The sequence below is a fragment of the Sinohyriopsis cumingii genome, chromosome 8 (genome assembly GCF_028554795.1).
Source record: "Sinohyriopsis cumingii isolate HCF-2022 chromosome 8, ASM2855479v2, whole genome shotgun sequence".
Classification (NCBI taxonomy): Eukaryota; Metazoa; Mollusca; class Bivalvia; order Unionida; family Unionidae; genus Sinohyriopsis; species Sinohyriopsis cumingii.
In genome coordinates this window covers 40,841,107-40,858,026 of record NC_142968.1, presented here as the reverse complement: position 1 = coordinate 40,858,026, position 16,920 = coordinate 40,841,107, and the positions used below count along the sequence as shown (strand labels likewise).

Below are 16,920 nucleotides of genomic sequence, written 5' to 3'. Positions count from 1 at the left end.
AAGTGAATAGTTTGACATTTTCTAGGTCGTATAGATATTTTATGAAGAATATTTGCAATATTTTATACCTGATTATTTTTATAAATGATAAACTAATTGCATTGTGAGCGTCATATTTACTGCGATCCTATCTCCTTAGATACGCACTCGCTTGTGGCAACGGGGCATAATTGATCCATCACATCAGTGATTTTAAAGGGGAAAACAAAGCGTGACACGGAGAGCCTGTGGGTACAGTAACGATGTCTTTGCATTTCAGTGCAAATCAGGTGGGTATGACTCAACATTAAAGAACAAAGTAAGCATTCACGTTTGTTTAATTAGGCGGAGAAGGGGGCTTAATGTAGAAAATAAATCACGGAACAACAACATACGGAATGATAAAGGCATACTGAGTACAGTAGATGCTGTATCTGCGGAGTTGAATACAGTGTATATAACAGAATATTCGATACGGCACTGCAGTTAGTTGCTGATCAATAAGTAACAAAGAAGGTTAACTTGTCCACATGCAGTTGCAGTTACACTTTTTAATCATCATAAATTGTACTTGTTACAATTATCCCAAGTATCATATCAATTTCTTGTATGGATGGTTATTCTTTGCGTTGTTGTTTTTCAGTATGACTCAGCATTTCAACCCAAACTTCTACAGAACTGGGAAGTACCATCACAATATAGAGAGGTAAGTGAATATGAGGTATAATCACTCATGAGACACATCAGTCTATTTTATTTGGATTATCTAATGAGGATGATACTAAACCCATAGTCCAAGTCTTATTTGTCATGTAGATGTTCAGTACCAATTATTTCAGTATTGGGTGTCATTTTTTAGAATTTGATTGCTCATACTTTTAAAAGATGATTATTCACTTTATTTTGACCCTATACATCCATAATCATCGAAAGGTCATTATAATTACACCTTGACAGTTGCATAAACCAAAATCATTGTTATGGTACAAGAATGCTTTTTGGATGAGGTCAATGTAAAGGTGTAATCCAATAAAAACTGGATTGTTGCAATGAATGCTGCACATGTTTAAACCATTTTGTGCTGCCCTGTAATTTGTTACAATTGGATCTGATGTCCTGATTTGTTTACCCAGTTTAGTGCTTGGCCACCATTGTAAAAGCCCATACCATTCAATAATTGTCATATATATATATATATGTATGTATGTATGTATGTATATATATATATATATATATATATATATATATATATATATATATATATATATATATATATGCAAGTGTGTAGTATGAAATTTTAAACACCAAATTATCCAGTATTTAGTTTATGATGAGTAAATGTGTGTATTTGACCACACTGACAGACACTTTATTCCAAATCAGAATAGCCCAAGAGGTCTCAGCTTAGACTTGTGGATGGAAAAAGGGAAATAATATTCCCTGTATCTAAACAAAGATTCCACCCTGTAGCCACCAAACCTACAATAAATTATTCCATTTAAGCTTGGTATTGAATCATAAGTTAGAATGTGTCTGCCACTTTTTTCCTCATGTCAAACTTTAGAAAGGAAGGCCAAATACCAAGTTTGACAAAAGTAGTGATCTCACAAAGATAATTTTTGTAGAGGCTGCTTTCCCTAATCATAATTACATCTATTATACAAACAATTACCATGCATCTGCATATTTGCAGATGTACAGTTTTGATTTACAGGATTTTAACAGAATTGAAATATTAGTCCTTCAGTGGCCTTTAACTGTTAATGGATTACTGGAACATTGCATTTCTTTTGTGGCAAGAAACAGAGAACTTGAAGGTGTGAGTCATGCGTTTACCAGTGTCTACTGAACCGTACCTGGTGGAGGTATGGAACTATGTTTCCTAACACCTCTCTTACATGGTTCAAAATTAACACTAATCTGCTAACTGAGGTCAAAGATTTTTTTCAACAGATCACAAAACCCCTAGCCATTACTGATGCATTAGAGCAGTGACAAATGTCAGCTAGTTGTTGTCATTTTACAAGTGGTTTGGTGTAAGATATATTGAATAAAATGTGAGATGTCATTCACTTGTTTATTGTGTTAATGAAATACATACCAAAATCCTGTACTTTATGAAGTACAGTAAATGTCTGTGGCAGAAACTGACAAGTGTTATTACATGCATCAAGTAAATTTGGGTGAGTTTTATTAAAACAGCCTTAATTGGTACACATGAAACTACCCTGGTGAACTAACCCAAATGCTGATTTCAATATGGATGATAACTGTCAAGATAGTTTATGTCTGGCATTGGCCAATTAGAAATGTTCACGTTAGCTGAGTGAACAAATGATCCAGAATATTACTGGATGTGTTTTGATTTTTATATTCTTGTTGATAAACATTCAGTGCATTGTGACAATTGGAAAGATGTAAAAGTTTAAGCAGCATGTGCAGCTTGACACCAAAATAAGATGGTATAATCATACATATAAACACAGAAAGAGAGTAAGAAAGTAGCAGAAATAATGGGAAAATGCATATGAATGGTTGAGGTATTATCCACGATAGGCTGTGATGTTGTACACTTTTCGCTTTGAGTATAATTGGGAGAAATATGAAAGCATATGGGGCAGAGGCACTTCATTCACTGAATACAATAGTTATTGTTTTGAATTGATGGTAATAAATAATAAAAGTTGAATAAGAAGGTGAACTGGCTTCTGTTTGATTTTTGCAGGTTCAGTACAATTTGGATAAGATCAGTACAAATTTGATTATGGTGATCCTGTGTTATTGAAAAAAGTACTAATTTCAAGTCCTGCTATTACCATTATTTTAAGCAGGTATCATGTTAAAAAAAGCCATTCATCAGGTGGGGATATTAAATGTTAGTCTCTGTGAAAGAGAGAGTCATGCTATGTTTAAGTAAAAGATCCTTTCTGTAGTATTAAAACATTTATGATGCTAGATGATGGCAGGTTTTCCCACAGAGTCTATTAGGTGATGTGCAGTCGGAGGATTCATGCTTATTTCTAAAAGATCAAGCCAAAAATTGAACTGAATGTGCAAAAATGGTGTGTTATGCTTTTAAACCAACTTTATTTCTTCATCAAATGCTTCATTCATTCAGAAAATAAATTAAAGTTTTTCAAAATGGTTGGAGGGGGGATTTCCCATTAAGCTTTCATTTCATTAATAAACACTGGTCCCTGCACCCAAGAGTGTGAATAGCACACATAATACTCAATACATGTTGGTGTGGTTGTGAATTGTAGAAAATAATTTTATATCTAATGCTAAACATGAGTTGTTGGACAGAACACAATTTATAACTAACATACAAGACTTGTGGTTATGCTTCAGTCAGATACACTAACCACCTAACTATAACAAGGCTTGTTATTAGTGGCTTCATGTACCTTATACTACAATCCATATAAGGTAATCTATAGGGTACCATATCAAAGACATGTGATGTGATGTGATTTGGATTTTTAACATAGCTTTAACAATTTTTCAGTCATATCGCTACGATGTCTGCAATGTGGCAGTTTATAGTGATGTCTAGCACCGGGGCATCATGCTGCAGACATGTAGCATGATGTCCCACCCAGTCACATTATCCTGACACCGGGCTGACCAGTCCATACACTAACCTCTTAATGCTGAGCACCAAGCGAGGCAGCTGTTAGTACCGCTTTTTTTTAAGTCTTTGGTATGACTCGGCCGGGTATCGAACCCACGACCTCCCGCATCCGAGGTGGATGCTCTAACCACTAGGCCATCGGAGCGGTATATCAAAGACATTATATTCTGACTAACAATTAACTGCTTAGTTTGGAAGTAGGCATGTGAATTGTTTGTACAGTCATAAAAGAAAACTCACTGTCATTTTGACTGAACATTTTGACTGCTTGATATTTATTTAAGATACCACTATAATAACTGATTTATTATTCACTGTTTGTTTACTAAATCCTGGTAAGTATACCCATATATACCCATCCTGTATTGATTTTTATATTCATCTATCAGAATGATTTTTTCTTTTAATGACTAATTTACAACACCATATAACTTATTAGTTGCTACCACTTACAATGAGCACACACACACACACCCACACACACACACACACACACACACACACACACACACACACGCTTCTAAACTGACAAATTTCTGAGTGTGTATATTAAGCAGATGTTATAAATGAGTAAAATTACCCCTTTTATAATTTCAGAGGCCTCGTGCATTTCAAGGGTTCACACAGATTGTAGCAAATGACAAAGGGCATCTATTACCAGGTGTCAAAAGGTCAAGGGTGTCACCATGGGGCACTTTTATTGGAACTTGGGATATGCCAAGAATAATTCCTGGTAAATATTTACATATTTTGTAATTCATTTCAGGTGGAAATAGATTGAGTGTTGAATTGTCAAGTCAGGATGTTTTAAAATTATTGAGAAATACCCAACAGGGTTAAATGGCTGACCTGTCATCTGTTGACATTGATCTGCTGATGAGAATAATCTTGCTGATCATACTGTCCTTTTAAAATAATTATTTTGTATTTTTATATTTTTCTCCTTACTCTGCCCTGGCTTCTTGACAAATACTCTATTGTGTTGCCCATTTTATCTGTATATCTCTATATGTCCTTTTCATCATGAATTTAAGATTTTGTTTAATAACTTTAGAAGGACTTTTGGTTAAAAACTCAGTTTGATACGGGAACCAAAATAAATTTTTTTTTGATTGGTTGATCTTTAAAGGCACTTTTAGCTCATTATTATAGAGAAATTGGACTTATGTATCTTTTCCATGGACATGCCAAGGCAACCAATTTGGGTTGCCTTGTTTAGGTATAGAATCTTTGACCCTTTGGCAAATCTTATACTGTTGCAATTAAGCTGCCAGGGCTTCCTTAAAATACAACCAAAAGTCTTAAACCAGTTTTGAGTGTAATCTTTTAGAGTCAAATTTGATTGAGTAATGGTCAATTTTTCCTCGAAAACTGCACTTGCATCATAAATGGCATTTTCACTTAATGAATTTGGAGGACTTAATGGATTTTAACCAAATTTGGTATCATGGCTTAATATTAAGAAAATTGAGGTCAAGTTTTGTTTTGACTTTATTTTGTCATATTTATAATTAATGTCCCATAGTATATGTTTGACATTTCAGTTTACCCCTGTATCTTGAATCAATGTTGTTTCAGTCACACCAAATCGGCATAGGAACCCTGGACCTCTGAACTCATTTAAGAATTTTGAAAGACACCAACTTGTTATATGTGTCAATGTCCTCTTCCAGAACATTATATTTGTTGTCTGACATTATTTTATTAGAAATCACTAAATCAAAATTTTTCAGGGAACAAACTGACAAACTCAATGGCCAGAGCAGAGGGGGCCATATATCGTCTGGAGAGAATGAAGTCAGAGGGAGACATAATTTTAAGTGGAGCACTGAAAAGATGCAAGGTGAGTCAAAATCCCCAAAATAATATTTGTTAGCAACATTGGCATAGTTTTCAGCACAACTGTAATTTTGTTTATCAGCATGTTGTTAACTGTCATGTTCCACCATGACCATGGTCAGGCATATAGTACTACACTTGTCGACAACTTCAAAACATTTTCTCCAAAAATAGATGTCATTGTTATTCCATACATTTAATTTATACCTCTCCCCTGATAAGTTGTGAGTACTATTGGTGTCTCTCCCCTGATAAGTTGTGAGCACTATTGGAGTACTAGACCAACAAGATTTGTTTTCCACCACTATTTAACATCTAGCTTTTGCCATCACTGGATATCAGGCAGCTACTGGCATAACAAATAGTATAAAATGACAGAGAACAAATAGTATAAAATGACAGAGAACAAATTATTGGTGTACAATACTAGTATCCTACCTTAATTAAAATACAAACATGATTTCACTTGTCAAGATCAGCTTTCTTTAACTGAAAGAGACTACATGTACTGTCTAAATCAGTCTGTCACAAATAGCTTTCAAAGGCCATTGCTGAAACTATCCTGGTTTGAGCAGTGGTTCACACCCTGCAGAACCAGTCTTGTTATCCACCTTTAAGATACAGTAATATATTTAACTTGTTTTAATTTTGTAAGTATGGTACATTCCCTTTATATTCTTTACTTAATATTTTTCTTGTGATAATCATTTCAAAATGCACTGTTCATCAAGACATGACAATTCCAGTTTACATCAATGAATGTCCAATATTTCCCAAACAGGTGGATCTTAAAATAAAATTCAATCAATAGTATCCAAATTATTTATTGCATAATTCTTAAGTAGGTATATTTATCTAGATGTCAACAACATGTATGTGTAATAAAATAATGGTAGGTGATTATTTCCTCTTTAGAATTTAGTCTTACGGCACACTACATGTATGTTTCCTCCTGGAGTACAATGTAACCAAGCTGGATAAATTGCTGTTATACTATGTACTTTGAGAACTTGTTGCTGTCATTTGAACTGCTGGGATGCTTGTAATGTAACAGAAAAGGACTGATTTATGGAATTTTTTGTTCTGGATCCTTTTTTTAAAACATAAATCATTAATCCTTACTGACTGGTATTTCTTTTACAACCCCATTCTTTCTCTGATTTGAAATTAACAATAGTTTAATTTGTTATTTTTCCATTATACATTTCTAAATGTTCTTTTGTTACAAAATTTATTTCCTAACATAATGTGTCCAGTCTTGAAAATACATTACAGTAGTAGACATGAGATTCTTCATGACAAAATACTGTATACAACAGCACAAATCATAAAATGTTCTACTGCCAAATGTACTGTTTTTGTTGAAATTAATCACATCGCAAAGTGTTGGTGATCACTAACACCAAAATATTAAATGCTATTTGAAGTTGGGCATGCATTAATATAAATAAATTAAGCCTGTAAACTGGAGGAACTATAGTTTTCACAAATAAAAAAGAAAATTTATGTAAAAAAGTTTCATTTTATTAATAGTCAGCAAACACTCAATCAGTTGTGAGGCTTAAGTATCAAATTTAAAAATGGCTATGCCAAGGTTGAAACTAAATAAGATGATTTTGAAATCTTTAACTTTGAGTAAATTTCAATGGCACGTGTCTGTGACCTCAACAGCTCTTAATAGAAACTCAGAATTAGGATTGTTAGGTTCAAATATCTGATTTAATTACAAAGATAATACAGCTGATTTGTAAAATGCCATCAACTGTAGTCTTATTTCATAAACATTTTGTCATTATGCTATATGTACTTGCTTATAAGTTGAGCCAAATTAAAAAAACAAACCAAGATTGTGATCTGCCATAGCATAATGCACCTGCAGATCAGGATCTTTGCTGTTTGTTCTGCTGATTACTCCTAACAAACCACACAGACCTAGATCTACCAGTGCATTATGCAATGGCAGATCTGTGTCTGTGCAGTTTGCAGTTGGACCTGTTTTATAAGCGAGTACTTAGCATCAGTATTATTGTCATTTACATTTTCATTATTGTCATGGACACTATCATGATAGTCATCAGTACTATCTCAGTTTTAGTCTTACTGTTATTGTTTTATTCACAGATTCCATCTCCTCTGCCAGTGAAGCTGGATAAAACAGCTGATAAGGCTGTGGAAGCCAAAGACCTACCTTTATCTCCTACAAAAGTACCAAGTGATAACAGATCAGGTGCCAGAAATCCTGAGCCACAAACAGCTCCAGATTTTATTCGATCACCTGTCCCTGCATCACGGCAAAGTCTCAAACCTCCATCCCCTAAAATTGAGTGGCCACGTCCCATGTCACATGAACAGCGAGTGAAGTCAGCCAGTCCAAAACTCATGACCTCTCCAGTACTGCCACCTATTCCAGCTTCGCACAAACAAGAGGTAGGATCATTTAAACCACAGGCAGGGTCACCAGAACCAGAGTTACAGAATCTAGGAAAAGCTAAAACACCCATAAATTGGCCATCACCCAAAGATGGTGAAGCCGGTGTGGCCGCTTCACCAAACCATGAATTGCTTGTACAAAGATCATAAGACTGTACCTGATTCCTATGGAGAAAAGAATGTGAATTATGTGGTAAAATATTTTAATGTCGAAGGTGAATGATATGCTGGGAGACAAGTGGACAGTTTTTAAAGAAGATCATGTACTTTTTTTATATAAAAATCAAGACTATCACAAAATTTTATATAGTTTTATCATTAATACTGGCTAATCAAAATTAATTTACCCAAATTAAATTTTAAGTGAACAAATTTAATTTGAAAAGTTGTACCCAAATTATTGCATGTATTTTAAAAGAAATACATGTAATAACACTAGAATAAATATGGAAAGTAAATAAATGCAAGTAACTTGCCCTTTAGCACTTTTTCTGTGATATTCATTATCATTATTTTATATGTTAACTTTTTCAAGACGTTTTTATTTTATTTGTACCTACATAAGGATCATACAAGGTTTTGCTGTGTGCAGATTATTTCTGGAACACAAGGGAGAAATTTGTGCCTTTTTGATCAAAGTGTTTCCAAACCAACAAACACTCACATGGAACTGAATGTGAGCAATCATATTTTTTTACATGATTAGTCACAAAACACAAAAATGATGTGCCGCAAATCTTCAAAACAGTAGTTTTTCCATACAAAAAATATGCTCAAATTTGAATGTTTGAGTATGGCTTATGTTTTGCTTAGACACATCAAACCAGCTGAAACTGGCCCAATCATGTATATATCATTAAATTCTGTGTGAAAGACAAGAATCATGAGATAGATTGTAGAGGTTTAATTTAGTTACTAATTTGGAGGTCTAATGCCCGGAAAGAAAGGGATTGATGGTAAATCATTAGTTTGTTAAGAAATAGTGCTGTGTCTAGAGTAGGAAATAGTTGGAAAACACAAACAGGGTTCCAGAAATGTTGAAATCACTACTTGTTCTGCCTGTGAAGTGGCCATATTATGATTATAATTGTGAAGTTTATCTAGAAAACTGCTTTTGAATGTTCTTACTGATTCACGGCTAATTAGTTGATTTGTTAGTTTAGAGCCACAGTTTTGAAAAGCCATGTATCATGAAGGGAAATCGGCACATTTTTCTATCCAAAATTATTAGCATAATATATTTAAGATGTTAGAAACAATTATCAAGCACTGCCTTCTAATTTGTTTTAAGTAACTCTGCTCTAGATTATGTTTCTGTGTTTTCTATCAATCCATGTATAAACCATACCTAACAGCAAACAACATGGATTCTGATATGTAGGAGTATAATGTACTGGCAAATCAGGGCCAATGTACTTGTTTGGAATCATGGGAAGAATGTCCACTCGGTGCTGTTATCTGCTGTTACTGCATCAGAAAATTTGTGTGAATGCTGCTTGCTCTTTTGTGCGCATCACACCCATGAAAATATTTGCAATTCAGCCTCACATTTACACTACATGTATGGACTAATGGTATTGTCATCACTGATATAACTGGTGCAGTATCTTAAGCATGGTGAAACACGTCTAAAAAGGACACTTAATGGAACACAATTTTTGTCCGTATACAGGAGTTAAATAAAGGAGTACATAAATTATGCCCTTTATGAGCAGGTATTCTTAATATACAGGTCTCCACTGAGATAGTTTTCAACATACACCACACACCACTGTATCGTTATTATCTGGTACAATGTAATCTTCCTTGTTAAGACATTATTATGACAATGATTCCTGATAATCTACATTATAGTTATTTTACCATCAAATCCAGGTTAACCAATGATTCATAAATTAATATGTAAACATTTTAGAACACAAAAGATTAAACCAGTTTTTGTGACCCAGTGTCAAAATATAAGCATGTTTTGGGAAGTCTTTTTGAAAGATTTGACTTTTTATTCCACTAGTATCTGCGATATACAACTTTGCCTTGTTAACCTTGTTTGATAAAGCAAAATTTTCTAAGTAAGGTGCTCCTTTGCTGCAAAGCCCGTCTATATATTGTTGAATTTCTTACGGTGCAGGTATAATCACGGATCCCATTAACTTCATTATGCTTTCTATTCATATTGTTGCTTAATTTATTTCATATATGTTTTACTGCATACTGAGAATCAATTACAGTGTTCCCTCATTATAACACTTCAGTATAACACAGTCAAATATAAAACATGGGTATACTCATGGATCCCATTGGTGTGGGTTAATTCTTTTTTTCCATATAATGTACCCCAGTATAAGGTGATCTGATCTGTATCTTTGCATGCTTTTATGGATTCCTTTCATGGCATTATAGAGAGGTCCCACTGTATATTGTAATTTCACATTATTGAATGCCATTTTTGTGCTGCATGCACTGTAAGAGCATGTCTCACCATAAGGTGGCCTTACTTATATGGCTAACATGAACAGAATTATAAAGTGAAAGGATGTCTCACTGTAATACAGCTCTTACTTTTATGTATCCATTGAACAGTGTTATAAAATAAGAGCATGTAAGGTGGCCCTTTTTGTGGCTCCCATGAACAGTGTTATAAAGTGAGAACATTTGTCATTGTGAGGTGGCCCTCACATTTATGGCTTTATTATAAACTGAGGGCATGTCTCACAGTAAGATTTCCCTCATGTTTATAGCTCTCATGAATGGTGTTATAAAGTGAGAACATGTCTCATTGTGAGGTGGCCCTTACATATATGGCTTTATTGTAAAGTGAGGGCATGTCTCACTGAAAGATGCCCCTCATGTTTATTGCTCTCATGAACAGTGTTATAAAGTGCAAGTACATCTTACTGTAAGGTGGCCTTGTAATGCATGCCATTTTTATGACTCCCATTAACAATTATAAAGAAGCACTGTGTGGTTACATTAAAAATATAAATTAAAATGAATGAATATAAAATTTCATATTATTTATGAGTTTCAAAAAGTGTCTTCGTCTTTAATATCTAGAATTTGAAACAAACTCTTCCACACCTTATATCTCTGTTGTTTCTTAAAATACTGATATTCATTATAATCCTTTATAACATTATATTTGTTATTTATTATGTATGAAGTGTAAATTTGCAATATGTGTAAATACATGTAATAGAATTATGTAAATACACAAATTGTGTACAAAAATATTTACAAATATTACTATCTTATTCCTTATCAAAGCATGTTTCTGTTATCACAATACATTTCATTTTTTGTTGATGAGCGTAATCACATAATATCTCATACTAAATTTACAATGAAATAAGATGTTTGAATTCTAATGCTAGTTGCAGATCTTTGTTAAAATTATTTGAATGATTGCATGAGGACAATTTAACAATGTGAAAAAAGTGTCAATTCTATTCAGTTGAAGTCTTGGCCCCTTTATCTTAGAACTTGACTCAATATTTTAAATAACAGATTGTTACCCTAGAAATAAAAGATGAAGCTGAAAAATGCAGAAAAATTTTATAAAGGTGGCTGCTCTGATCATGAAAACAGAGTATCATATGTTAGGTTTTGAAAGTCTTTGATAATGAAAACATAGTATCATATGTTAGGTTTTGAAAGCCTTTGAGCAATGCTTTTTAGTTTAAGCAATCACTTTATAAATAAAAACTCTACATAACACTACTTACTCATTGTGTTTCTTGCTTTGTTTGACAACTCATGCCACTAACAGCCACCAACACAATTAAAACACGTATTCCACCAAACATGTATGTGCATTATGATTATGTAGCTTTCTGTTTTGCAGTCAGTAAGAAATCCAAGAATATCAGGGTGCAAAGTTTCAATTATGTACTCCAAATGCATAATGGAGAAGATATATAACTTTCAAAACTTGAACACAGGACTACAACATTCTTGACATGACAATGAGACAAGTCACTGTTGAATAATGAGTATAACATCTTGACAACCACAATGAGACAAGTCACTGTAAGAATAATGAGTATAACTTCTTGACAACCACAATGAGACCACAGTCATTGTTAGAAAAATGAGTATAACTATCTTGACAACTACACTAAAACCACTTTCATTGTTAGAAAATTGAGTATAAAATTCTTGACAACTACAATTATGCCACTGCACTGTTAGAAAAATGAATATAACATTCTTGACAACCATAATGAAACCACTGTCACTGTTAGAAAAATGAGTGTTATACTCATTTTCTCATTTACTCATTCTTGACAACCACAATGAGACCACTGTCATCATTAGAAGATAAAAAATTATACTCGTGTCATACCATAAACTGGCAACATGATAAGTAGGTCATTGTTGATCTTCTAGATGATGGTTTCACTATTGCAATAAGCAACATACATGATGGCCAGTATAAATGGTGGAGAAAGAATCTGGGAAAACCCAGTAAGAACCATTGACCTATGGGAAGCTACTGGCAAGCTCTTTAACATACACACTTTGGCTGAGTCTGACATTAACCCACGTGGATAGAGGTGAGATGGCAGTGTTTGAAAGGCAAGCACTTTAGCCATCCAGGGTCCAAACAAAGGCAAGCGCTTTAGACCACTCAGCCATCCAGGGTCCAAACAAAGGCAAGTGCTTTAGACCACTCAGCCATCCAGGGTCCAAACAAAGGTAAGCGCTTTAGACCACTCAGCCATCCAGGGTCCAAACAAAGGCAAGAGCATTATTAATATGCCTAGTCTCTTACTTGTAATCAAACTCATCTAGAGATGGAGTTTTAATTTGTGGTCTACAGAGTTACATGACTTTTGACACCAATTCAAATTATAATTCATAGGCTTTTTTTGCAAAGCCATGAGTTTCCTTACCCTTGGTAAATAAATTTGGAATTTTTGTTAGAATGAAAGCATATTAGTGTATTTTATGTATTATAAGCTAAAAATACAAAGAATAAGTTCTAAATATTCTGTGGCTATCGGCACTGCATATATGCCAAAAATAATATATGATACATACAATACATGTGATAAAATGTCAATAACTCTTACACTCTAACATTGCAATACTAGCAACTGGTAAAGTCTAATTCCTATAACATACAAAACATCCAAATATTTAATAATGTCAAAGTTTTTGCAAATGATTCTATGCATTTTTAAAAACTGTAGTCATGGCTTTTTTTTAAAACAAGAACTATGTTTTTCTTGGAGGAAAATCAATATTAGAACTGAATTAAAATATTTCATTTCAATAATAATAATAATAATAATAATAATAATGAGGACTTTGTATAGCACCTAATCTTTAGAAGCTCTAAGCGCTTTACAACATTAGACAACACCTGTAAGATAAAAAACATATAATGATATGATTACAAAAACAAACACCATGAAATTAGAAAACATTAAAAAAAACATGCTGAGAATATTTAAAATAGGAAACATTATTAGGTCTTTAAGTTTGTTCTTGCAGTCGAAATAAGTGAGTTTTGAGAGCTCTCTTGAATGTGATGACTGTGTCTTTGTATCTAAGTTCAGTGGGCAATTCATTCCACGTTGCTGGGCCCTGGTATGCAAAAGAATGCTGTCCAAATGACTTTGTTTTCATAGTGGGAATAATGAGTATACAATTGTCAGAAGAGGAGCGTAAGTATCTTGCTGGTGTGTACAACATTGCACATAGTTTATGCAATTCTATTATTTTAAATTTTATAATATTTAAATTTTATATTTTTTCTTCCATTGTAAATAATAAATAATTCATATTAATTCCAAAATGTATTATATTGCTTATTTTTATAACTAGTTCTACTAAAATGCATTAGAGCATCCACCTTGGATGCAGGAGGTCATTGGTTCAAACCCCAGCCAAGTCATACCAAACATCTGAAAATGGTACTTTCTGCTGCCTCACTTGGCACTCAGCATTAATAGGTTAGTGTTAGGACAGGTCATCCTGGTATCAGGATAATGTGACTGGGTGGGACATGATGTTACATGTTTGTGGCATGATGCCCTGGTGTTATGCATCACTATAAACTGCCCCACTGCAGACATTGTAGTGATATGACTGAACATTTTTTAAAGCTACATAAAAATCCAAATCACATCTTCCATTGTAAATAACAAATAATTAATTTTAATTCCAAAATGTATTATATTGCTAACTTTTACAACTAGTTTTATTAAAATTATGTGTCTTGTGTTCTACGTTTTCTATCTTGTTTGCATATTTGTCTTTCTATTGCCAAAACATTGTACATAGTTTATGCAAGCCTGCAATTTTACATTTTCCACTTTCCTAAACATTAAAGTATTATCTGAGATGCAATTATCACTGCCTCATATATGAAATATCTCTAATTTTATTCAATATCATTTTTGTCTGAGGTTCAAAATTTCAAGTTTTAAAGGATTTTTTGAAGTGGTAAGAGAGGTTGGTGCGATGCCATATGAGATAATCATGGCAGGATCTGTTTTGTCATGATAGATTTAGTTTCTCTATCCATTCCCTGCTTGAAGATGAATACATGTTGATGATTTTTTTTTGTTGTTGTTGTGGGGTTTAATGCCATTTTTCAGCACATGATAGGCTATGTATGGCGGCCAGTATTGATGGTGGAGGAAGAACCCGGGAAAACTCCGGGAAGAACCACTGACCCACAAGAAGCTACTGGCAAGCTTTCTCACATACCCACATTGGTTGAATCCTAGACTCGAACCCACGCAGAGGTGAGATGGCAGTGATCTGTGACGGAGAGCGCTTTAGACCACTCGGCCACTTGGGGCCCCTACATGTTGATGAGTATGAACTTAATATGAGGTTTCTTCAAAGGTGAGGTATAACCTTGACTGTGGCAGTAGATAAAAACCATTTAGTGCTACCTTAATCAAATTTCAGGATTACTCTTCAAATCTGAATTCCAGTTGCATCTGATTGATATTACTCTTTTCATTGGGGTCATGGGTGGCAAAGTGGTTGAAAGCACTCATGATTACTGTTCAGTGCCATCTGACCTCTGACCTCTACCTACAAAGATTCAAGTCTTGGGATTGGCCTGTACTGGTAAATGAGTCAGCTTGCCAGTAGCTTCCCATAGGTCTGTGGTTTTCACTGGGGTTTTCCTGGGTTCTTCCTCTACCAGTTTTGATGGATGCTATGTATAGCCTATCTTGTTCTGACAAATGGTGTTAAACCCGAAACAACAACAACAACTGTTTCCCATGATTTAAAACATTTCTAGAAGAAAAGTCTTATTGATAAGATTAAATCTCATATAACATCATTACTTACAAAATTAATGGAGCTATAGAAAAATAAAATTGTTAGTGTGCACACCACATTATTTCAGCCTATCAATATAATTAATGGAAATATATAAACATTTTAAACTTTATCCACTTATTCCACAACTGTCTTAAATCCAAGATGATGTTACCATTGGAAACTAATCCCAAAATAACCAGAGATATGTTGTAAAGTGCAAATGCATGATAGTTCCGAAATTTGGATACAAACCAAAAGTATGCCATCTAAGAAAATCATTATTTCTGTACACTTTATGAAGTATTGTTTAATTACCCTTGTTTACACTGAAATAAGAAGCTTTGTGTTGAGGTGGCTACTTTGATGGGCTTTACTGTCACATTTGTATTTTAGTCAGATGGAGATATGCAGCTGATAATGTGCATGTACTACAAATGAAATGTAATCCGAAGTGGCAGTTAAGATTGGTCAGTAGATATCCTATTTTTGTGCAAGGCAAGCAAAATTAGGTAGCATATTATTCTTAATCAAACATATTATCATGCTGTGAAAAGGGGGAGGATGTAAAAAAAAAAAACTTGCATGCCTCAAACAAATTAAAGATCACCTTATTAACAAGCATGTATCTCACTCATTATCAATTTTGAGATCTTGATGATTTAAATATATATTGCAACTTTGTTCAAAATCAGATCAGAGACAGGACAATTTGTGATAACAAGGTTTTACTATTTGGGCATATAGACAGAATATGTCTCTAGGATGTCCAATAAAGGAAAGCATGCATAAATATACAAGTTTGTTGTAGTTGTTGTTGTAGGGTTTAATGCCATTTTTCAGCACATGATAGGCTATACATGGTGGCCAGTATTAATGGTGGAGGAAGAACCACCGACCCATGAGAAGCTACTGGCAAGCTTTCTCACATACCCACATTAGCTGAATCTGAGACTCGAATCCACGCAGAGGTGAGATGGCATAATTTTTTATATAAACTGTTTTCTTTTAAAATGCTTAAGATTTTCTCAGCTTGGAACATCATCACAGGAAACATCATTAAGTAAAAAAAGTGTTACCTTTAGTTGCCTATTATCACATGCTAGAGTGTGCAAAATCCTGATCCCAAAGGAAGGCCACTAACCCAAAACTGATAAGGTTCTTCCTTGGGCTAAGGAAAATATGTACCAAGTTGCATTGAAATCTGTTATCAATAACTTAAGTTGTCAACAAGAAATGAAATGCATATGCAAATCCTATTATTTAAAAAAAGTAGCCTTCACTTTGTATCTACTGACTGCAAAATCAACTGAGTTCTTCCTTGTGCTATGTGAAACACATGTAGCAAGTAGCACTGAAATCTGTTCACTAGAACTTAAATTATCACCCAAAAATGAAATTCATCAGATTAATTTTGGCAAGATTGACCATGAAGTTAGAATTACTGACCCCCAAATCAGCAGGGTTCTTCCTTGGGTAAAGGGGACACATGTTTTAGTTGCCATGAAATCTGTTTAATGGAACTTGAACTCTAACCAGAAATGCCATGCCCAAGGAACATTTATTATAGCAACAGGTACCTTGACCTTGAAGCTACTGGTCTTAATATCAATAGGATTCTTCCCTAAGCCAAGGAATACACATGTGCAAATTGCACTGAAATATGCTCACTTGAACTGATCATCTGGAAATGAAATGTAAAGGTATGACCTTTTAATTTAGTAAGAGTGACCTTATTTTTTAAACAACTA

The 16,920-nt window shown here is 33.9% G+C and overlaps 1 protein-coding gene across 1 annotated transcript; it reads left to right on the top strand.

The window, feature by feature from the left end:
- Nucleotides 1–134: 134 nt before the first annotated feature.
- On the top strand, nucleotides 135–11,603 carry LOC149793342 (protein Flattop-like). Its single transcript, XM_089967324.1, has 5 exons — nucleotides 135–269; nucleotides 623–685; nucleotides 4,211–4,346; nucleotides 5,347–5,456; nucleotides 7,574–11,603. Exons 1-5 carry the CDS (start codon nucleotides 243–245, stop codon nucleotides 8,030–8,032), a joined length of 795 nt encoding a protein of 264 aa, XP_089823450.1. The 5' UTR covers nucleotides 135–242; the 3' UTR covers nucleotides 8,033–11,603.
- The last annotated feature ends 5,317 nt before the right edge of the window (nucleotides 11,604–16,920 follow it).

Bases quoted from the DNA above. Each gene is read 5' to 3' on its own strand.
- LOC149793342 (XM_089967324.1), top strand. From the start codon at position 243: ATGTCTTTGCATTTCAGTGCAAATCAG. The intron at 270-622 runs GTGGGTATGACT...GTTGTTTTTCAG, and splicing joins TGCATTTCAGTGCAAATCAG to TATGACTCAGCATTTCAACC. The intron at 5,457-7,573 runs GTGAGTCAAAAT...TTTTATTCACAG, and splicing joins GAGCACTGAAAAGATGCAAG to ATTCCATCTCCTCTGCCAGT.